The 24,596-nt window shown below is 41.6% G+C and overlaps 1 protein-coding gene across 1 annotated transcript in view; it reads right to left on the reverse strand.

Annotated features, from left to right (window-relative positions):
- Positions 1-24,596, reverse strand: part of DOCK1 (dedicator of cytokinesis 1) — a 1,358,032-nt gene that overhangs the window by 1,241,906 nt on the left and 91,530 nt on the right. The window contains exons 2-3 of the mRNA XM_086922569.1: positions 7,632-7,715; positions 3,846-3,886 (exon numbers count right to left, since the gene is read on the reverse strand). Of these exons, the coding sequence (XP_086778695.1) occupies positions 3,846-3,886; positions 7,632-7,715 (125 nt within the window). The remainder of the gene's footprint in view (positions 1-3,845; positions 3,887-7,631; positions 7,716-24,596) is intronic.

Below are 24,596 nucleotides of genomic sequence, written 5' to 3' on the forward strand. Positions count from 1 at the left end.
CTGCACTGTTAGTTAATGTGTAGTTATTTCTTCTTGTTTCTTGATATATTGCCTTAAGACCCTGAACGGGGTAACAGAGCTCTACACAGTGGACAGTTTAAATACTGACAACAAAACGCAAATTAAGGGAGATAGTGACGTTTTTGAACTCCATTTCGATTCAAGTAATGTGTATTGTTTTGATATGTATTTCAGGCATGTCTCTATTCTAGGGGTGATGGAGGCATTCAAACTCCTGCATCCAAACCGTACTAGATTGAGAAGATAAAGCAACAGTCAGATGAGGAATTAGGGGTCGAAGGACTTCCTTTGTCGTGAAACAATATCATACAAGCCCACTATAACCTCTCCTTTACACTGATAGTCTTTAACAAAGCACAAATGCCGCTTTAAAACATTAATAGAACAGATCTTTTAAATGTGTCTTAGGGCATCTGGCTGTGCTGCTTACACTAATTCTATTACCCACATGTCAACTACATTTTGATGTAGAAAAAACTATATTACACCGAAATATTTGAATGTTTAATCCCCACCATCCATTTTCTGGGTTAAAACACTTTTCATATTATTGTAATGTTCATATTAGCTTATTCTGCTTTGAACCCAGTCTGCGTCTTTAAACACCTTGTGAGGTTTGGGGAAAAAAGGTAATTAAGGAAAAGAAAGGCCTTTGCGCGGTTTAACTAGGTTCAGAAAGTCCAGTATTGTACGACAAGGGAGGGGCAGCGCTGTCCTTGTAAAAAGAGAAAGCAGCGAGGAGCTTATGCATGCGAAATGATGGACATTCTGTGGGAACAAACGGGATGCTTAAGGTTAGAGTAATAAGCTGCTGTCAGGAAGGATTAGGGTGAGGTATGAGGCAACAATAATGAAAAATAGCAAAGGTAATTTAAAAAGACAAATGAAATTGAGTTAGAAGAAAGAGAGGGATGCATATAGAGTGAGCCAGGAAATGTGCCGTGTGTATTCTGCTCAAGCATCTTTCTTGTCATTGCCTCAGTCTGCTGCTCTGACAGGGTTGATGGTTCTGATAGGCGCCACTTTTAATGGCGCTTGGTCTGCCAGTGGCCAGGCTATAGGTATATTTAACAAGATGTTGACACCAGCTCGTAAAATGCGGTCATTTTAGAACTTTATATCCAAGAACGTATTTAGTGCCAAAATATGTGTAAAATTGTTTTTTTTTTTAAAACATTAAAATAGCAAACAAAATGAACACTTCTTCCATTACAGGGGCACTGCTGACTCCTATATTCAGTGCAGCGGGTTCGCAAGAGGGACACTAATGAACGCAAGGAAAACAGATCCACTGGTTGAGGATTAAGACAGCCATGATTGTTGTGCACTGGGGGATCCTGGTAAATGGTCCACGGTTCAACTTAGGTTAAATGTCATGGGTGCTGGCTGCAGTGTGTATTTACATCACCCACATATATGGTAAAAATATGTCTGCCAGGAGCAGCATGGTGTGTCTGGGTTGCAATTTAAATGCACTACAGCGACACGAGCCGACTGGACTACGGAAACACCCTCTACGCAGGTACTACCGCTAAACTCCAGAAGAAACTCCAACGAATCCAAAACGCCTCAGCCAGGATCATATTAGACATCCCACGTAACGAACACATCTCTGGCCACCTGAAAGACCTCCACTGGCTACCCGTCAATAAGAGGATCACTTTCCGACTGCTAACCCACGCACACAAATCACTCTACGACATCGGCCCAGAATGCCTCAACTCACGACTGTCCTTCTACACCCCCTCCCGCCAACTACGTTCTTCCAGCCAAGCCCTCGCCACTGTTCCCCGCATCAACAAGACCACCATGGGAGGCAGATCCTTCTCATACCTGGCAGCTAAAACATGGAACTCACTCCCCACCTACCTTCGCCTTACCCAGAACCACCTAGCTTTTAGAAAAGCAACTTAAAACTTGGATATTTGACAAGTAAGCGTCCTCCCCTCCCTAAGCGCCTTGAGACCCTCTGGGTATGTAGTGCGCTATATAAATTCTCTGACTTGACTTGACTTGACACATGGCAAAACTGCCTTGCCTATGTAGAAAAAAAGACTATTTTTATATATTCACACAACACTTCTAAAATGAGCCTTCTAAGCCGATAGGGCAGGGTGCTTATGTATAAAAAAGGTGACTAAATATAAGGGTAGTGTGCTCTCGCAGGGAAATAAAACTCAAAAGCTGTTTCACTGTGTAGGGCATGCTGAACTAATGACAGCTAAGGCCTCTCACTCAGTGTGGATGTAATGTTCACTTGTTCAGAGGAGCCAAATAGTGCACCTGGCTCTAGCTGTCCAAGCCTGGGATCTATATTATTAAAGTACATAGCAATATGGAGTACCTGGTACATTCTTGACAGTTATTTCAAACGAAAACATGCATTGCAACATCAGTGATTTAGATTTCACTAGACTACCTGAGGCACTCAAAACACCTGTATGAATAAATAAATAAGCAAATACAAGTGGTAGTAAAAACGTCCAGAGCTGCATGAATAAATAAAATAAAAATTACTCTGACTAGAAATGAGTTCACCTCATCACACAGATCTGCTAAATGCTTTTTAAGGAACTTTGCCACTCTCACTTCATTTGAACTGTGATGCAACTACTACCACTTCAGCAGAACTACCCACCACAGGGATAGCAACTGTGCACGGTTTTTAAAATTGTTGGGAAGTCAGGTTTACAATTAAGAGCTTTAGGTAGGATTTTATTTTTAAAGTGAATCAATATATGAAGAGCTGCAATGGTAATTGTGCAGCTTAGTTGCTTGACAACAGAATACTGCTCACTGCTGTTCAGAGAGGCTATGGTTGTTTACGTTTCCTCCCATCTGGCACTTTTCAATTTTTATATCCAGAAAAAGACCAACCCAATGCAAGACAAAAATTAAAAGACTATCATAATTTGCATTCTATTTCAAATATGAAACTTTAAGTTTGGGGCTTCTAAAGTATTCCTGAATCAGCAGACCACTGGGGTTTTACACTTATTGCCACCCCGATTCCATAAATCCCCTTTCCCTAGACTGAAAAGCAAAAAAAATCCCATTGGCTGCCCAATATTTTTCAAATTAACAACTCACCTAACTAATGACTTCCTGTGTTGTTGTGAAATCATTATAGCCATATAAACATTTAGATTTATAAGAAATTGAAACTACAACCAAAATATTAGGAAAGTCCGTTTTCAGAGTTTGGACACAGAACCTCTCTATCTACAAGGTAGCAGAGTTTTCAGTGAGTATGAGGTTTTTAAAGTGTGTATTGACCAGATGAAGAATCATCAATTTGAGACGAGAGCTGGAAGGAGACTGCACTATAGGCATTTAGTCTATCTCTAGGTGTGTTGGTTAAACACTTGGGGGCCATAGTCTTAATAGTGAGAAGAAGGATCAGGCAGATGTTACAATACAGGAAAAATATGTCAGAAAAAAAAGTGATGGCAAATTAATGATCACAGATATGCTCGACAGACTGAAGCTTCGAAAGTGAGAACGAAGTGACTACAAAAGTTCCAGCAGCGTACACACAAACATCACGATATTGCTTTTAATGTATATTGTCAACTAATTTGCCTTTCAAACAGATTAAGAATTGAAACAATATGACAGGAAACATTTCTCAATCGGGTAACATCGTCAATCCTAGACAAAAGTAATGCTATATTGAACAAAGCCAAGCAAACCTGCATGTAACCACGCTCTGAACCCAATTACATTTCTATTCCTTTCTATAGAAAAATAAGCTCAGACTAGGATTCTGATGATTGCATTTACCATACTAAAACGCATTTTTCTTGCATCTAAATAATACATACCTTTTTCGATTTCTTTCTTAAAGTGTAGCCTCTGTACCAACCTATACAAAAAAGCAAATTTATATATCAAAACAAACTTCACATATTACATTAGATGAATTATGGTAATGCTTGAGATCATATAAGGAAAATACTTTATAACACATTTTTAGAACATTTCAGTTACTGAAAGGTTCAAGCCCATCACAAATCTGTGAGTGGAGGCATATGTTTCTGCGAGATGCACATCACTTCTAACAATCCTGTACACAACTGCAAGCCTGGCTTCAGATCACACTGCAACATGCTAACAATGCAGATGAGGCCCTCTTTTGTTCAAATCTGTTTTTATTGATTTTAGTTTTCACATAATCAGGACAGGCAACTTATGTGTAAACGACCAGTTGTGCATGAGGCCATTCGCCAACATCTGGATGTATAGTAACATTGGATTCACATGCATACTTATTGTACCTTAATTGTTTAGAGGAGCACTCACGCAGAAGCGAGGCTAACTGTGATATGGGAGTCGTATTACAAAAATTGGAGTTACAGTTCAGTAGCGGTGTGTTAATATCATGACAGTGTGTAAGGTTCTGTCCCGGTCATTCACCTTGGGCGTTTAAACAGATGGCATGCTTAAGAACAAAGAAACCATAACAATAGCAGCATAGATCGGTATATATACATTTAACTCCCTCTCCCCAACCACATCCCACCCCCAGTGTCCATTATTTACTTCGTGATTGTGGCTGTGTGTTAGCGTTGACTACACGTGTGTAGAAGCTCAACGAAGGGTAAAGCTATATTGGAATATCACGGCAGTGCGCTGTTGGAAGGTGTGTCCCCTCTTGTGTGTTCATTATCTGTTCTCGAAGGTTGGCTGCCTGGTCCCTCCCTTCCCGTCTGCTGTAGCATGCAGAGTATTCGTTCCCAGTAATTCTTTCCTCAGCCGTAGTGTTTCCTCCCTTCAAATGGCAATTCCCTCTGCCGTAGCCCATGCCAGGAGTGTGTGTGGCGGGTCCTGCGCCTTCCACCTCCTAGTTAGGAGGCGTTTCGCAACCACTAGTCCCAGATCCAGGAACCGGGACGTCACCTTTTCCGTAGGTGCCCTCCGAAAGTGATGCAACAGGTGCGTGGGCCATTCAAAGGGTATAGTGCAGCATGTGCAACCCTGTAACAGCCTGCTGATTGTGTGCCAGTGTGTGCTTACCCTAGGGCAACTCCAAAGCATATGTAGCAGTCCTGCCCCTTGCTCTCTACACCTAGGGCACATCGCATCATTGCGGTGAGAGTACCTGTTGTTCAGCTCGGGTGTAAGATATGCTCTATGGACGATGAATAACTGTATTTGGCGGAATTGCACGTTCTGGGTATGCGCAGCGGGTTTTTTTAGTATGCTTTCCCCATTCCTTATCTGCTAGCTGTTGCCCCAGATCCAGTTCCCATTTACGGCGGAGTAGGTCTAGACTCAGTGCTGTATGTGTTTGCAGCAACGCCGCAAACCAGCGGACAAGGTGTCTGCCTCTCCCCATAGCGTGCACATACTGAATGGTTAGGTGTTGACTGGGCTCTGTGGTCATATCCCCCCATTGGCGTTCATGCAGATGAGGCCCTCTTGACTGCAGATGAAGAGGATCCAAGCCTCTTGATACTGCTAGACCTCTCAGCTGCCTTCATCATAGTCAACAATTCCATGCTCATATGCACCGGGAAGTCTCAAATGGGAATCACTGTCAATGTCCTTCACTGGTTCTCCTCCTACCTTTCCAACCAACATCAGTTTATTCACATGGAGACCTCCAGGTGTTATAAGATACCTTATCACATGCGGTGTACCCCAGGGTTCCATATGGTCTCCTGTCATCTTCAGCATCTACATAGTGCCACTTGCTGCTCTACTCACAGATAACAGCATCAAGATTCACCAATATGCAGATGATACAAAAACTCTACCTTAACGTCTCCCCTGCTTCAGACATCCAATGCATCAAACACTGCCTGCGCATCATTCAGATCTGGAAGCCCTGCATCTACCTGAAGCTCAACTCAACCAAGACAGAATTCCTGTTCTTTGTCAAGAACAAATAGGAAACACTACAAACCTGGCTCAATCGTCTTTGTATGTAGGTGTTGATGAATGTCATTGCGATATACAAATAAACAAAATTGATCCACAAAGTGCCATTAAACCTTTAGGATCATCATGAAAATAAAATAAAACATTTCTGCACTAGTCTGCATATTTAAAATATAAAATGGAAAATACATACATTAGATAGTAGGAAGATAAAATTATTGTTCATCAGTCCTTTGAAATTTGAACTTCTGTATGATTTCACTGCATAGTAACAGTCTATTTTGATATTTTTGCCATATAGCATGGTTATGGGTGCGATGCTCATAGCAATCACAGTGATTTTAAGTCTTGCAGACTAAACAACGTGGTTTCAGCTGAGTTTTTTTAAAGGGTATTTCTATGTTACAAAAAAGAAATTAAAAAAAAAGTTATTTTCTCTTTTGAACAAAGACCATAACTCCCTATTATTAACTTCTAGCCGCTAAATATGACCTTTGGATGCATAAAGCGGAATGTGGGTACTGGACATGTCCTATTACCACTCGTTCCCCTTGCCTGTAGAACTCGCTTTGCATTGCCTTTGGCAATGGGTGCCAAAGCGAATGAGGCCATAGAGCTCCTGTGCAACCATTCTGGATCAAAGCAATGGCGGAAACACTAGAAACAATACAACCAACTACAAGAAAATACAACAGTTTTACACTAGTCGACAAAAGAGTCTTTTATTTGTGGCTATGCATTAAAAAGCTACAGAACAGAATTGAATACCAGGCAAATAATGTTTTAAGTTGCTAACCATGAGCCATTTTGGTAAGAATTGTCCCCAAGTTAGATAGTGGGCGCATCTCATGTCTAACTGGCTGGAGCAAAGTCTGAGAGCTGTTCTAAAATGTCAGATGAAAGTTACGAAGAATCGCTGATTCCTAAGGATATCTGAGTGGTGACAGCCATCGTTCAGCGTTGTATGCTATTCCAAGGGCAAACAACAAATTAATTAAATATAGGAGGGTTCAGGAAAATGCACAAATTGCACATATTGTTCCCATGCCAAAGTAGCCAAACACGACATTTGCAGCATTTGCCTATACAAGCTGTGGCAGGTTCACCCGGCAAATTTGTTTGGACAAAAACCATTGGTGCACTATCTGCACTAGAGTTGTACTCATGGTTTGTGTGCAAAGTCTAGTTACGGGATTATGTGGTGACCATAGATTTTTAAACACCTTTGATGGTCAACAATGCAGCAGACAACTGAACTCAGGTGAAATATATAGGTCAGAACTGCAAAGCGTTAAACAAGGCAAGCGAAAAATAAATAAGTACAAACTGCATAAGAATACAAACAGTACATAAAAGACGAACTGCATGTTTGCAGTCAATGCAAGATGCGTAGAATGCTTATGCAGAGATATGAGAACTTGAAATGTCTAATGAAATACAGCTAATAGTTCCTGGAAAAACAGCCTGCACTAGATCTCAAAGGATGTCCTCGAGTAATGAACATCAACAAACCGCCTTTCCAACCAACAGATGTTGTCTCATCAACATACAATCCAGGCTGGAAGCACATGCATCTTTCATTAAAAAGAGAACTGCTCGTCTTAAAAGGCTTTTGCCTGACACCAAGCTGCCTGCTCAAATCTCTTCAGTTGCTGCACTGGAAAATATGCAATCTTTCAAACAAAACGTGCTGTAAGAACTGGTATGATATGTTAAAAATGACTTACCTTCGTGCATTTCTAGTATGTGCACTGTGTCACCAATCTGTAAAGAAAGCTCGTCTCCACTTCTGGCATCATAATTGTAAAGTGCTGAAAAAGAAGCGAACAAATATCAGCAGACGTTCCTAAGTGGTGCATAAAATTTTTTAAGTAAATGTGTAGCTTATATTATTTACCTCAGTCTACTACTTTAATCAGTGATTTATTACTTGCTCTTCTTAACTTTAGCATATTTGCACGGATTTATATTGTTATCAATGCTAAATAAAAATCAATTAACTGTATTGTGCAAGCGTGGATGTTTTTTTCCCCAGTCGGTTACAAGGAGATTTGAACCTAAAATATTTATGCCAACTTTGAAATCATGACCTTATTACTTTTTTACCAAGAATCATTTCTTCTTAATCGATATTTCCCTCTTTGAATTGGAGAAATGTCAACTGCGCCAGTCTTGAAAATACAAGTGTCTTAAGTCAGAGTGCAGCCAGAATGTAAAAGCACAACCAATTTAAAAACAACCATTGGCAAAGCAGATAGGTCTCACCTGCATCCTCAACACATCCAACACATCATCCACCTTTCCTGAAGAATGACGCACACAGAGGTTAAAACCCTTCTCGAAAAACCGTCCACCGACCCCAAAGAACTAAAAAACTAGAGCCTCATTGCTCTGCTCCCTTTTCCCACCAGCAAACACCTGAAGAACAACAACCTGCTGGATATCTCCCAATCTGGATACTGCACCAACCCCAGCACCGAATCCTCCCTGATCACCGCCACAGATGACATCAGAACCCTCCTCGACCAGAAAAAAAACAGCAGCCCTGATCCTCCTCGACCGCTCAGCAGTGTTCAACACGTATCCCACTGCCCCCTTATCAAGAGGCTTCATCACATCGGAATCCAAGGTGACATAATCAAATAGATCTCTTCCTTCCACACTGGAAGAACCCAGAGTCCTCCTACCTCCTTTCACCTCAGAATCTAAGATAATCACATGCAGCATCCCTCAAGGCTCGTCTCTCAGCGCCACACTCATCAACACCTACATGACCCTCTAATCAACATGCTCAGATACCACGGACTGAACATCATATACTATACAGACGACATCGAGCTCACCTTCTCGTTATCATTACCACAAGAGTCAACTTCCACAGATGCATGATGAGCTTTGCTGACTGGATAAGAAACCATTGCCTGAAACTCAACACATCATAGTGGGGAGCGTAAACGTTACGCTCCACTCCCAGATGCACAGCATGACAGGATATTTTATCCAAACATTTTTATACTCCTTCCTTTTTCTCTCAAGTTTCGTCCATGTTTTTATAACAATATTCATTCTTCTTCATAATTTCCACATCCATAGCCCATTTGCATCTTTGGAAGCTTCACATATTTCCGCGTGCCCATCCAGACCTTCGTCAAAAATACGCTCCAAGTGGAACAAAAAGTTCCGAGCAGCATGATTTTATTTGAAGCCCAATGCATTTCGGGCTGCGTCACCAGCCCTTCGTCAGGGGTCGCTACAAATTAACCAATAGAGAAGAACCTATCAGTCATGAATATTACAACAAATTCAATACATCGTTCATTTTATATGTGTCAACATTCAATTAGAGTGTAAAAAAATCAATTAATTGAAGTGCAAAAATTACAAAAGTTAACATCCTCAACTTGCAACAGCTCTTTACTTTATTTTAGAAACCCCAGTTTACTATCTTCTCCCTAGTGTCATGCAAATCACGCTAGCTACTCTTTGAACATCCCTCTGTGTAATCGCGTTCGTTTCTCTAACTTCTCTCCACCCTCCCAGATAACGTCAACAATCTACCTAGTTATTACACGCTAATGAACGTTCAAAGATACTCGCACTTTCCACCTTCCAGATGCCGTGAAAGGTCTACCTCGTTACTACAAGCTAACTGGCATTTGAAAACGCTCCTACTTGTTCTTTTAAACTTATTTTTTATCATACCTGCTCTTTAAATTTTCTGTGTGCCGCGCGGCATCCGCCATCAACGGCCGAAGTAATCTCACGTATCCAGGCCCTTTCCAACAACCTTCATTTAAGACTAGCGTGCTCCGCCCCCTAATGTGTCATCCTCACTCTATTCCCTGTTATTTGTCTATACACTACATATCCCAGCATTCCGTTGTGAATTCACCATAAATTATCGTGCAATTTAACATATTCAACTTTCTCCCGTTTTTATAAAAACCTTTGACAGAAAAACGTAATGACATGCAATATCATCCTCATTGAATTGTTGTTCGGAACTCTAGATAAGGAGTATGTTATTAATTTGCAAATTCCATTCAAAGATTGATTATTTGCCTGGAGTTTTTCTGTCAAAGGTTTTTATAAAAACGGGAGAAAGTTGAATATGTTAAATTGCACGATAATTTATGGTGAATTCACAACTGAATGCTGGGATATGTAGTGTATAGACAAATAACAGGGAATAGAGTGAGGATGACGCACTAGGGGGCGGAGCACGCTAGTCTTAAATGAAGGTTGTTGGAAAGGGCCTGGATACGTGAGATTACTTCGGCCGTTGATGGCGGATGCCGCGCGGCACACAGAAAATGTAATGAGCAGGTATGATAAAAAATAAGTTTAAAAGATCAAGTAGGAGCTTTTTCAAATGCCAGTTAGCTTGTAGTAACGAGGTAGACCTTTCACGGCATCTGGAAGGCGGAAAGTGCGAGTATCTTTGAACGTTCATTAGCGTGTAATAACTAGGTAGATTGTTGACGTTATATGGGAGGGTGGAGAGAAGTTAGAGAAACGAACGCGATTACACAGAGGGATGTTCAAAGAGTAGCTAGCGTGATTTGCATGACACTAGGGAGAAGATAGTAAACTGGGGTTTCTAAAATAAAGTAAAGAGCTGTTGCAAGTTGAGGATGTTAACTTTTGTAATTTTTGCACTTCAATTAATTGATTTTTTTACACTCTAATTGAATGTTGACACATATAAAATGAACGATGTATTGAATTCGTTGTAATATTGATGACTGATAGGTTCTTCTCTATTGGTTAATTTGTAGCGACCTCTGACGAAGGGCTGGTGACGCAGCCCGAAATGCATTGGGCTTCAAATAAAATCATGCTGCTCGGAACTTTTTGTTCCACTTGGAGCGTATTTTTGACGAAGGTCTGGATGGGCACGCGGAAATATGTGAAGCTTCCAATGATGCAAATGGGCTATGGATGTGGAAATTATGAAGAAGAATGAATATTGTTGTAAAAACATGGACGAAACTTGAGAGAAAAAGGAAGGAGTATAAAAATGTTTGGATAAAATATACGGTCATGCTGTGCATCTGGGAGTGGAGCGTAACGTTTACGCTCCCCACTGTGATGTATTTAATGAGTGCATTAGGGCAAGCACTACCTAGGTTGCACGCTAAAAGTAATAGGTGGCCGATGGTATGAACTTCGACAATCGGTGTGCAGACCACCTACTTTGTACTGAAACTCAACATAGACAAAGGTGCTGATCTTCGGGAACACCACCTCCCCATGGAACGACTCCTGGTGGCCCTCTGATCTAAGGCTCTCACCCACACCCACAGACCATTCCCGCAACCCTGGCATCATCCTTGACAGTAAACTTATCATGAAAGACCAGATCAATGCAGTCTCATCTGCCTGCCTCCTTACTCTTCACATGCTACGGAAAATCTTTAAATGGCTTCCCGTCAACACAAGACGAACTGTCACCCAAGCCCTAGTCACCAGCCGGCTGGACTACAGCAACACAGACTACTTCAGAATCACCAATCATATCCTTAAGGGTAGACTATAAACCATTTAGAAAGCAGCAGCCAGACTCATTCTCGACCGCCCCAAATGGACCAACATCACTCCCAACCTCAAATAGCTCGACTGGCTCACCATTCAAAAGAGATGCAAATTGAAAGGGGTGTAATAGGTTTGATTTAATGATTGCCGAGATATGCTATGAGGATCGTTAAGGGTGTCTCCTTGTTTATTGGGCTGTGTTGAATAGTTGCCAAAATTCATCGCTAGTGGGCGGGGGGCTAGATTCCCCTCATTTGCGCTTCAGCATGGTTGGGAGGGGTAGAGGCACTCTGCTAATTTGGGGGGTGGGTCGTTCTAAATCCACAGGCAGGGGAGCAGGGTGGGGGGTGAGTGGTAGAGGGTGGGACGTTCTTTGGGAGTTGTGGGACGGGTATTCGGTTAGGATCGTAGGGTGGTTTGGTGGGGTTTTTTCGTTTTTTTTTTTCAAGTTTTGATTTTGGGCAGCAACCACTTGATATGATGAGCGGGATGTGTGAAGACGAGGATGGTTTGGAGAATTGTGTTGATGGTAATGGAGGATCGGGAATTGATGTACACTGATGCCTCTGCTGGTGTCCTCTCTTTGACTCCTATGCCCCCGTTGACAGTTGTTACTTGGAATGTACATGGGCTGGGAGATAAGATTAAACGGGGACTGGTATTGCAGTATTTGAGACGTACAACACCGGCTATAGCATTGCTTCAGGAAACGCACTTGATGGGATCGACCTGCAGGGCCTTGGACCGCTGGGGGTATAAAATGGTAGCGCACTCAGAATTCTCCACGGGCTCCCGAGGGGTTGGTATCCTAGTACGGAAGAGCTTTCCTTTAATTGTACATCAGGTGCGTGAGGAATCCCTTGGGAGGTTTGCTGCTATAACGTGTCAGTGGGAGGGGAAACGATTTAATGTTGTGACAGTGTATGCTCCCCCTGCTCTCCATTCTGTGACCCTTCCAGCTCTTAGTGCATTTTTATTGAATCTTCCTGAAGGTGAACTCATTGTGGGGGGGGGATTTTAATGCAGTCATGGACGGAGCACTGGACCATCATCCAAGCAGGACGGCAGGGGCGAGTGACTCAAGTATGAGTGGGTTCTTGGATGCATTGGGGCTAATAGATGGATGGAGATATAGACACCCCGGGGACCGGGGTTACACTTTTCAATCGGGGGCGCATAATAGTCTCTCCAGTATTGACTACTTCTTTGTGTCGGTAGACAGTCTCCCTTATTTGACCTCTATAGAAATACGGCAGAGGGGGATTTCGGATCATTCACCGGTCAGTCTGACCTACACCTCTCACACGAAAGTGCGTAAACGTATCTTTCCCATATCCCCAGGCTACTTGTGGGAGGCCTACAAGACGGTGCTACGGGGGCAGGCAATCTCTTCGATCACGGGGCACAGACGGGCGATGCAGAATGACCTAGAGGCGCTGGGAGCGGAACTTATAGCGCTACAGACCCTGCACAAGGCCAGCCCTACAGCGGAGACGGCCCATACTCTGCGCCTCAAACAATGTGAGGTTACTGAATTTCAAAAGTCACAGGTCAAGCTGCGTCTCCAAACCACCAGTCACACTATTTACGAGCAGGGTGTTAAGATGGGCAAACTCTTGGCATGACTAGAAAAGAAAGAAAGGGTAAAGAGGACGATCGCACAACTTCGTACACCGTCAAATGGAATAGTCACGTCCCCATCGGACATTACAAATACCTTAGCTGACTATTATGAACAGGTTTATACATCTATTTCACGTATAACAACGGAAGAGGCCCAGACTTACATTAAAGACATACGAATGCCCTCTTTGTCAGAGGAAGAGGCTCTGCTTCTGGACTCTGACTTTACAAAAGACTAAGTCTCGGCAGCAATACACTCGCTACAATCGGGTAAGGCTTTGGGACCCAACGGGATCCCAAATGAGTTGCATAAACAGGTCGCGGAAGTGACTGTCCCATACCTCCATGCAATGTTCCGTGACAGTTTGGATGAGGGGAAACTACCTCTGGATCAGCGAATAGCTACGATAATTACAATTCACAAGCCGGGCAAACCCCCCGGATGAATGTACGTCATATCGTCCGATATCTCTGCTCAATGCTGAAGCCAAATTTTTAGCTAAAATGATAGCAAATAGATTGACTCCACATCTCGAGACACTGATACACCCGGACCAATCTGGGTTTATGCCCAACAGAAGCACTGCTCTCAATTTGCGCCAAATACATGCAGTTTTGGCGCAGATGCCGAGTCTCCCAGAACCTGCAGTTATTTTATCCTTAGATGAGCGGATGGCGTTCGACATGGTGGAATGGCCATACTTATTCGCGGTCCTCCGACATCTCGGTTTTGGGCCTAAATTCTGTGCCTGGGTGGAACTCCTCTACACTGAGCCCCTGGCGCACGTAGTGGCAAATGGTCATATCTGCAGAAACTTTCTACTTAGCATTGGAACGCGCCAAGGATGCCCGTTGTCGCCCTTGCTCTTTGCTCTGGTGTTGGAGCCATTGGCTGCCTGGGTCCAGTGGGACCCTATGGTGAGGAGCCTTAATTGGACGGCTATGTGAGAGGACCACATATCGTTATATGCAGACAATATTCTTCTTTATTTGACCCTCCCAAGGTGCTCCATTATAATGCTTCTTAATATTTTTGAGATTTTCGGGCGGGTTTCAAGTTACAATATTAACTGGTCCAATTCGGTTTTGTTTGTCCTGACAGGTGCCCCTCCTCAGCTCCCGGCAGACTGCCCCCTGAGGATTATCGATGAACCCTTTAAGTATTTAGGAATCTGGATCACACCTGATTACGACGTTTTTTTTCGCCATAATTTAGAAACCCCACTCGTCCGTTTCCGGGCAGATGTTAAACATTGGTGTTCCCTGCCTTTGACGCTTCTGGGTAAAGCGGCTCTGTATAAAATGATGACTTTGCCCCGATTGCTGTATGTTCTTGAGAATACCCCTTACCCCGTCGCCCCGAAGTACTTTAAGTCAATAGAGGCGCGGCTTTCGGGCCTCCTCTGGGGCAATAAACCGGCCCGTATATCACGGCAGAAATTGGTCAGAAGTTGGCACGATGGGGGGGATCGCCCTCCTGGATATTCGATTGTATTATTGGGCAGCCCAGCTAAAGATTATAAATCACTGGCTGCATGCTCCTCAGGAAGAACCAGCATTCAAAGCGGATAGATAGGACTTGGGTGGGGCGGGTGTGCTAGGTGCACTCTATGATAAAAGAGGCGCCTCAACTCTGATCAGCGCAACAGAGCATACAGTCCAGCTGTGGTACGTCGCCCAGGCCCGTCTTAAGTGTACGGACACACTTACTCTCATGACGCCACTTTGGTCGTCTCGGACGTTGGGCAGCCTGAGGCACACTAAAGGCTTTGTGGCATGGGACTTGATAGGGATCTCAACTGTAGGGGATCTGTGGAAACAGGGCAACATTCTGACATTTGAACAACTTCGGTAGCAATACGACTTAGCCCTAACGGAGCGATTTCGCTATTTGCAAGTACGTCATGCTTTGGGTTCGATCATCCACCCGGGCGATGTTGTGCCCGAATCCACTCCACTTGAAGACAGGCTCCTTACGGAACATATGCCCAAAAAAGCGACATCCTTTGTATACCATAAGATCATTAATGATCTCCCTGACCCTACCCTGAAACTTAGGGATTCCTGGGCTCGTGAGGTGGGAGAGTTTGATGAAGCGGACTGGCAGACTGCGCTATCCTCTCCTAGGGAGGTGGCTATACCAGACTTAGGCTTGTACAACTAAAGTACTGCATCGGGTCTATTATACTAGGACCACTCTATACGCGATTGGGAGGGCTACGTATAAATGTTGTTTAAGGGGATGTGGAGAGGAGGGATCGTTTTTTCACACTATTTAGGACTGTCCTCTAGTGTCTTCATATTGGGCCAAGATCATGAGGACCATGTCACAAGTAGTAAAGATATCAGTGACTCCAGACCCTAGGTGTTGTTTGCTGAATATTTGGGAACCAAATGACTTAACGCGCTATACGCAGGATTGGATGACATAGGGCATCATGTACGCTAAAAGGAATATAGCCAAATTTTGAGAGTCCCCGGTGGTGCCAACGCTCAGAGATTAGTGCAATGATTTAGATTCGGCAATGTTGGCGGAACGAGCTGTATATTTGAACCGGAAGTGCCCTCGGAAGTGGATTCTATATGGGGGGCATGGAATGAATACCGGGTAATGTGTGTGAGCCACCAGTGTTGGAAAGCGAGGATGGCTCGGAGTGAGTGAGGGTGTTAAGCAATACTGTCTCTTCAATACGGTGCCGGAAATTCCTGTTCTTTCATATTGATTGTGCAATCACCAGCTGAATTCTTGTTTCACATGTCTCAACCGCTGACTGCTACAACTGTATTGTACGGTTATGGTCCGCCCTATATTTTCTTTATATCACAAAATAATAAAAATGGTTTAAAAAAAAAAAAGAGATGCAAATCCAAGATGTTGATCCATGCCTACAAAGCCCTCCACGATCAAGGACCAGTTTTCATCAATCTACGCACGACCTTCCACTTACCTACCAGACACCTGTGCTCCACCTTCCTATCTCTCGCTCACACACCCTACATCCAGTGAAGGAGCAGTGCAGGACGCTCCTTCTCCTACCTCACTGCCAGGTCCTGGAATTGCCTCCACCTTCACCTCCAAACCTCATCCTCTCTCTCAAAGTTCAGGAAGGGACTCAAGACCTGGCTAGTCAACTGTTCCTCATAGCAGCAGCCCTCACGGGTGATTAGCCGTGCTTTACAAATCCTATTTTATTGATGTATTGATTGAATATAAATGAATTGACCAGGAAGAAAATGTAAAATCAGTTATATGTTATGTACAAAAAGCCGGTCTTGCATCTGATATGCTTCCTGCATGTTTCTATGGTCCTGCATCTGAGCTACATGACCTTCCAGGGTTTAAGTGCGACATTACGATAAACATGACATGAATGTTCTTGTGTGAGTGTTGGTTTCTTTTATTTTCTGGTTAAATGTCAAAGAGGTCATAGTGCACAAGCTGCCACAACATTTCTTCTACATGAATAATCATGGTACCATCTTTAACATCATGACCAGCGCTTACCTGCAACCGTGACTATCTATTGGGCTCCATTTTCTCTTTCCATAAACATCTCATTAAACTTTGAAAGCCTAGTACTGGACAATGGTACTAGAGGATATTTTAGGCTTCCTGTTCACCTCTTGTAAGGCATGTTCACAAACTGCATAGGAATGCCCACACTTATATATTCTGCCTGTTATGGGTACATCAAGTGTTTGCCATCCTCACGATCTTTACCAAGGAATATTGTAGCGTATATTTCACAACTGGTCTATTATATAGCGGCTAGAGGAATTTACGTACATGGATATTATGTGTATTAGGATTACAAAGAACAACACAAGCAATGTTTGAACCATGTCTTCCATACAGTTGAATGCAATATGGAAGGATGGAAAATTCTGAACCTGTCTACTCTGGGAAAAATAAACTCCGGGAAAATAAGTTTTATACCGTGTATAATGTATCACCCAAAAGCATCAGCAGGAAGAATACTGGACACAAACTGGAGTATCATGTTCGCGCTATATAACACTTTTTAAATAAATAAAATAAATAGTAAAACCTGCCATGCTTTTCTATAGGGTAATAGTAAGTAACACTTCTTTCTATTAACTCTGAAAGAATAAATCGGCTACATGTGCAGTTGTATCATAGAATAAACTAAATTTGTATGACTTCCAAGTGAAACTACAAGACCGTTGCTCAATCACGGTTATGGGTTAAACACAATATAAAACACACTCTGATGAATTCAAAAGTCAAAAAAAGAAATTGTAACATCCTTCCATTTGAAGAGATGTATGTGCTTATCAATAATTATATAAATCTCTGGATTGCTCCCTCAATTGCACAAAGATTTTCCAACCTTGAGTAATATGGAGCAAAGATCACTCCATATAAACTTTTTTTGCAAGAATAAGAAATGGTTTAAGATCAATATAGTGAATGTTGATTTCTCAGGGAATTACAAACAAATTACAGCCAACACCAAAATCGGCTTTATCCAACACTAATAAAAAGGAAAGTTAGCTGGATGAACACACAAGTAATGGCGCAGCAGTGCTCATAGCTAGATTGCTGCTGTAGAATAATCTCTTCTCCGGCCCAGATGGAAAGGTAGATTGACTTTGTGGCTTGCAGGATATCAGGTAGATAAAGGCCCATTGTGTCTACCATAGACCTTTGTACCTTGCAAAAGCGTAGGCAGGAGCATCACAAACTGCAGTAATTTGCAGCCTCTTCAACCACCATGTGAGACTGGTGTGGGGACAGCACTAACACCATTAACACCAGAAACGGTACAGACTGTGCCTTCAGCAATCGGAGAGCACAATAGAGTAAAATAAATGATTCATCCCCATTGTTCCGGGCACTCAGAGGTCTATCCGAAGGAAGAAAGATAGACAAATCAAAGGTATCTCATTTTTGGTGTTCCTAAAATCGTGCAGACTGAAACTTCCTCAGGAGAATCAATGAAGATCATTTGGAAAGCTTTGATGTGACACGTCCATCAAACAAAATAGGAGGCGACTAATGAAACAACCTTAACTGTGAATAAAGTTTAAGTCACAGCTACTAACTACGATTACAATCAGCCAGAGTGCTCAAAAATCTTATAGAGTCAACTCCAATAGCCCTACTGATTAAGAATTTGGGCATTAAGACCGATTTGCCTGCAGGATAAGACAAAGCATGCCCGACTACAGGATCTTCCTTTCACACTGAACCAATGAATCCCTTGAGACTATAAAATATCCATCATGGCCCATCGTCCTAGCGAACAGGAGAGTATGAGTCATTAATGAGAAATATTGGACACATGATCACATTAAGGAGCACAATTAACAATGTAATTAAAGACGCAGGACAAAGGGCAAATGTCTCAACTAACACCAGAAATGGTTCTCTACTACTGTTGAAAATCTTGAAGTACTGTTTGTGAATCAGTCAGAGTACACCCAGATATTCACCTTCATCCAAGATTTCACCACTACATATTCAAGTCTGAGCTGAAAAGACTCAAGATAATGATTATTAATCAAGTAGAGAGACTGATGTACCAGCCAAGCATGATGAAGCATTACATTTTGGATTAACATCACAAGTGAAAGCAGTAGGTTATCACAGAAAATGTATCAAGCAGTGACATGCCAAATATTATTTGTTGTACTGTGCTGGGAAAGATTAAGACAAACTTATACAAACTCATGGGCGGCATAGAACCAGCCACACTAAAAACCTCAGGAAAAGAGCAAGTGTGTGTCAAATTTCAGATGGGCAATGAGAACCATCAACTACCAAGTAAGGACAGAACAAGAACAAACATCTATATGGAAAGCAAACACATTAGATAGGCACGCTCAGATATTGGACATACCACTTCCGTACACAAAATGAAATAACTAAGAAAATAAAAGGACAGGAGGTGAAACAACATCCAAGCCGAAGGGCCACAAACCCTGTAAAGTAAAAAAGAACAAATGGTTTGGCCTTTATAATGCGAATGCTAATCTGTTGGCTCTGCCAATGATTGTTGTAAACATTATTTTTTTATAAACCTCTCAAACCTTACATTGAATTCAATATTTTCAATTGTTATAAATGGCATGGTTTATTTTCCAAGCACTGAACAGATTTTAAAAAGAATAAGGTTGTCTCAAAATGTAATGGGAAATGCTTCCCAAGGCGTTATTTAATTTGCCAAGGATTCGTCCATTAGGTCCTTTGGTCCTCTATAGTAGCCAAGGGAGCTGATTAAGTGACCACTAGGAGATGAGTCTTGCTAAGTACACTTTCTGTCTCAGATGCCAGCTGAATCAGTGCAATGCCAAGGTAAGTGATTTCAAGCAATACATGGAATGTAGGAAATAAAATAAAAGCAAATCTTTATAGTCTGCTCTTGAGCCACAATCAAGCAAAAATATCCCTGTTATTGTGCTTTTATAGACTGGTCGTTAGGGGTAGGACGCAATACAAGGAGGAAGGGTGTACTTGAGTGGGGAAGAAGCCCCCTAGGGAGAAAGCTAGAAACACATGCACTCTCATGGAGTGCTGAATGAAAAAGAGAAAGTAGTTCTCTAAATGTGAACACTGGAAGGTTACAAATCATCCAATCAAAAGGACTGTCAAGAGGGTATGGAAAAATACCAGAGCAGGAAAACAAGCCATTGAAAAAGAGTGAGAAAAACGCAACCAACTGTAAGCAATAAATGAGCTGTAAGTAAACTGTAAGTTCTCAATAGGTCTTTCCCAACCAGAGATCTTGTGCTGTCTTACAGGCAAGAATAAAAAAAATAAGAGAATTAAAAATTAAGACATAAAAATATAGCAAATTGATCACCTTTGATTGTTCACAAGGTTACGATGATAAACAAAATCCAATGTTTTAACAATAGTTTTGAATAGTGCTTAATATCAGCTACTTTCCTTCAGAAGTTGGCAATAACGCTCTCCAGCAACGAATCAAAGCATATCATAACCATGGTTATTTCCAATAAACAATAGAATTTATGCTGCTGGACAGGGGGTTTTAATGGAAAATTATCTGTGGATGACAATATAATAAATATTTAACTCTCCGCGCATTCACTAATATAATTAGACAATCTAGTTTGAATGTGACAAAAAGGTTTTAATGAGGCCCGGGAAAAATGTGAATTACTCTGGGGAAAAAACGTACATAACTTACACATTTTTCATCACGCAAAACTTTTAAAAAGTTCAAACATCAATCACAAGAAATACCGGCAAATCACATTTTACCCCAAAAGTGTAATTTTTTTAAAGTTTTTTTTTTATTTAGTAATATTTAGTGAATAAATTGTATATTTTTGCACAACCAAATCTTTGATTCAAAGAAGAGTGCATTAACTCTCATGGCCACAACTGGGCAACATACTTCTCTGGCCCAAGGATGGAGATAAGCCCCATAAAGTGACAGATTATGTTATACTGGTAGAAATTAAATATGAACAGTTCACTTTCTTGAGGCAAAGGAAATAACTCACATTTCTATGTTTCAAATTGCTTAATTCTTCATGAATGTCTAAAGAAATCTACATTTCGCAAGGTGAATATTAAATATGTTATTCTATACTTTCTCATATTAAGTGGTTCCTCTAGTTCCGTTGTTTAATATCTGCTTGCAACTGAAGCCAAGTGGAGATACGTTTTCTGCCAATGTAGATAATACCATGGGATTAACAGAGCCTTGGGCTGTGGCCACAGCAGTATTCTCCTTTAAAATGTATCAGTGAGCCAATGCAAAGTGCTGCAGCATGTAATTACTAGTTTCCAGGCTTGATGGCTGCTGATGTGCTGATTTCTCAAAGGATTTTCATCTTTGCACCTGTATGAACATTATTTCAGTGTAATGGGGTGTCTTTCCACATGAAATGTATTCTAAAAACAAAACTGCGCTATGATAAATAATACATCAGATGACTGCTACAAGGGAAAGCTGCATATTTTAAGACATACCCATTACACAAACCCACTGTACTAGGAATTCTTTGAAAAGCAAAATCTACAGGGGCAAGCAAGCTTTAAGAAAACAGAAGCTAAGACATAAAAGTCCTCAGCAGGCAATTCTTGCCTTCAGACAAGAACAGCCTAACCACTGTAAATGGCATCTACTCTACATTCGGGATTACATGACAGCAGCATGTTTATAAATGCAGAAAATATATTGCCCCAGGGAAACTAAGAAATCAGCGAAGTAGAAGAGTGGGCGCAGGGGGAGCTGCTGTAAGGGTTCTTTAGGACAGAGAGCAGCTTACTTTTACATTGCCATTTTATACACTGAGTTAATACATTATTTAATCAAATCATAGGGCATATAAAAAAAGATCCATGTGCTGACCATTGAAGACATCCCTCTCGATTGCAATATAAAGGCTATTTTGGAATGCGTTACATTTTTCAAATTGATGTCTTTTTATTCCTATAGCCTAGCTTCTCCATTTGACTTTCTCTCCTTTCACACAAAAACACCTTGTTCACTTTTCCTTATCGAACACCTCCGCAGTGCTCACAAACTCAATTAGTTCCCCTACTTATTTAGAGATACACCTCTACCTCATACCAATGTTGGATCTTCTACCATGACCCTCACTATTCCCTCTGTCTGGATTTTTCAGCCCTTTTTAAGAGAGACATTATAGCCTTACAGGCCGCTGTAGCGGGCTCTATCGGCCATTAAAGGCCCACTCCAGCATTAACGGCGAGGGCCTTTAATAAGGGAGTGGGCATTTAATGGCTGGTAGAGCCTGCTACGGCGGACTCTAAGGCTATTAGAACATTTCGCCCCTAGAGGGCAGAATGTTCTACTTTGGAAAACAAAGCCTCACGAAGCCTTAAGGGGTTGAAATCCCCTTGGGCTCTGTGAAGCCTTTGTTATATATCACAATCTTGATGACCGAGCTTCTACCGGCCTTTAGAAGCACTCTACTGTTTTCAATAGAGCACTCAACATTCAATGTTCTAATACCCCATATGCTGCTACGGTCTCTCTTTAATGACAGTAGATACAGAATGCTTACTATATGTATTTAGCATACTAATAATCAGTGACTAAGTCATGCTACTTCCTCTTTAATGCACTCCTATTGTCTCAGGCTTTCTACTCTTTTTAGTCGCATGTACTAATATCTTCTACCTTTTTAATGCTTACCATCTTCTTGATCTGTGCCAGCTCTTTTGCTGGTGTGCTGCCGACTTTTATTCTGCTTGCCTGCATTGCTCATATTTCCTCTCACACAAGTTTATTTATTGTTCATTGTCTGAACATTGGAGACACTCTTATTTCCCACATTCATTTGCTACAACACATGGCTACAATACTAGTTGTGTCTTTATTGCATGCTGTCGACTGCAAAACAGAATTGCGCAATCGTCTGTCTTTCCTCTGACGCCAATCAAATCAACATGCTCACTAGTTTTCTCAACAGACTTTAACCAAACATTGCATCATGCAGTGTGATATGCAGGTCTTAATAGGTGTGTAGTGTCCGTTGGCATATGTGTTAGCAGGTCTAGGCTACCAGACAGCAAAGCCAGTCAAGTTACTAAAGATATATTGCGGACTCACCAAGAACAGACAGGGACGTACAGCCTGCCTACTGCATACCATTGGTTGACTTTAGTGTCACTCTTATTTAATTGATTTACATTGGATGCCTTTCCTTATTTCAGCCTGTCGTTCTTCTGTTTCTCCCTCCCCTGGAGCATACCCGCTCTGTTTTCTCTTTGACTGGCTGGCTTCTATTCTTCCTCTGCTTTCTCTTTGACTGGCTGGCTTCTATTCTTCCTCTGCTTGTTTTTAAGAAGCTACTTTCCTATTTTTAAGCACTCCATGAGAGTGCATGTGTTTTCCAGCTATCTTCATGTGCTTTTCGTTTCCCTCCATGTTGCTTTCTCACACCAATGTGTTTCACTCCACCACCCACATTTGTGTTGCTCTCTTGCCAGTATGCTTCACCCCTCACATTGGTCTCTATTGCCCATATGATCTGCCTCCGTTTCTTCTCTCCTGCCCGTTGTATTGCTTCATGCCCTCAACCTCCATATTGTTCATCCTCCCTCCCCATGTTGCTTCACAACTTACCCTCCCCAAACCACTCCATTTTATTTTTTACGCCCTTTTTTGCTACATTTTAAAAGAACATAAAAAACACTTTGTATTTTTTTATTGGTCTAGCTCGGATCAATAAATACAAAAAGCTGCTGCTTTTTGAGGCATACATGTTGAATAAATGTGTGTCCCGACAAAATGACAACACAGCCATGTCAGATTCTTTTTTGTTTAACCATGTTGCAAAGCAGCCAGAATACGGAAGCGCATTGCTAAAAACAATTGCAAAACCAATAGGCCTCTTCGGTGAGACTTATTGGCTTTGCCAATGCTTGTTTTTCTCTCAATCATCCTTCAACCATGGAAACTGTGAACATATGTTTCTTATCACAAATTGAAATTCAAGCAGGATGTGGTTGCCCATAATTAGCTTAAAAGATTACACATAGCAATAAGTTTATGTCCTGCAATAATGTTTTTAAATTTGGGGAGGAGAATATTCACCCAACAGTTCAGGTCTATTTTTGGCTCAAAATCCTGTTCTATACCTCCACCACCACAATGTCCTAAAATGGGACAGTCCAGATTATACACAGGTTGTGGCACAAATTGTTGCATTCTCTTCCCTAATAACACTTTTCAAATCCAATGGCACATTCACACTTCCATCAACCCTCTCTGGCATATTGGTTATACATTTCTGCGATTTAAGTTCATTTGCAGAACTCACTCAAATAAATTGTCCACGTCTTATCTCACTTCCACAGAATGGATTTGGGGACAGTTTATCTGCTCAATTTATACTGCATGAACCATATCTAAAACATATGATTTCGTTAAATTGTTCCAGTGGTTGTAGGGGGATTTGCCTATCTGGCATCCATCACCCACTAATTACTTATTCAGTACAGGCATAAATATACTTAACTATCTCTGAATCTAACAATGATTTACCAACTGCAGACAACTCAATACAAATGCAATAGACCTTACCTCATAATACTACACTTTGATTGATAATTTACTGCACAAATAGGATGCTCAAACCTAGCAGTCGTGCAATGTCCAGGGGTACAAGCTTGTTTAAATATAATTTTACCAGTAGCCTAACTATGAAAGCAAACTGATAACTCGGGTCAAAAAGAGTGACGCCATCATTACTAATGGTTCCTGACTCTAAAGTATTCCAGTTTCCACTGAGCATTTTTCATTGTTTTGTTAAACTTTGTTTTTTATTATTATTGTTACGATAATCACTGTATACAGTACATTTACACTAGGGTGTGTCACCATACAGATTGAATCTATGTGTAAACAAGTAATACATTTGCGATGTTTCGCATTTCCACATTTCCAGCACCAACAACTTTTACAGGCTCCAATTGTGGGTCCATAGTATGTTATCTTTGCATACAGATTTAAACCATGAGCAAGTAAATAAAAACAAATATGCAGCTCTAAACAATGTACCCCACC

Source organism: Lissotriton vulgaris, chromosome 5 (assembly GCF_964263255.1).
Source record: "Lissotriton vulgaris chromosome 5, aLisVul1.2, whole genome shotgun sequence".
Lineage (NCBI taxonomy): Eukaryota > Metazoa > Chordata > Amphibia > Caudata > Salamandridae > Lissotriton > Lissotriton vulgaris.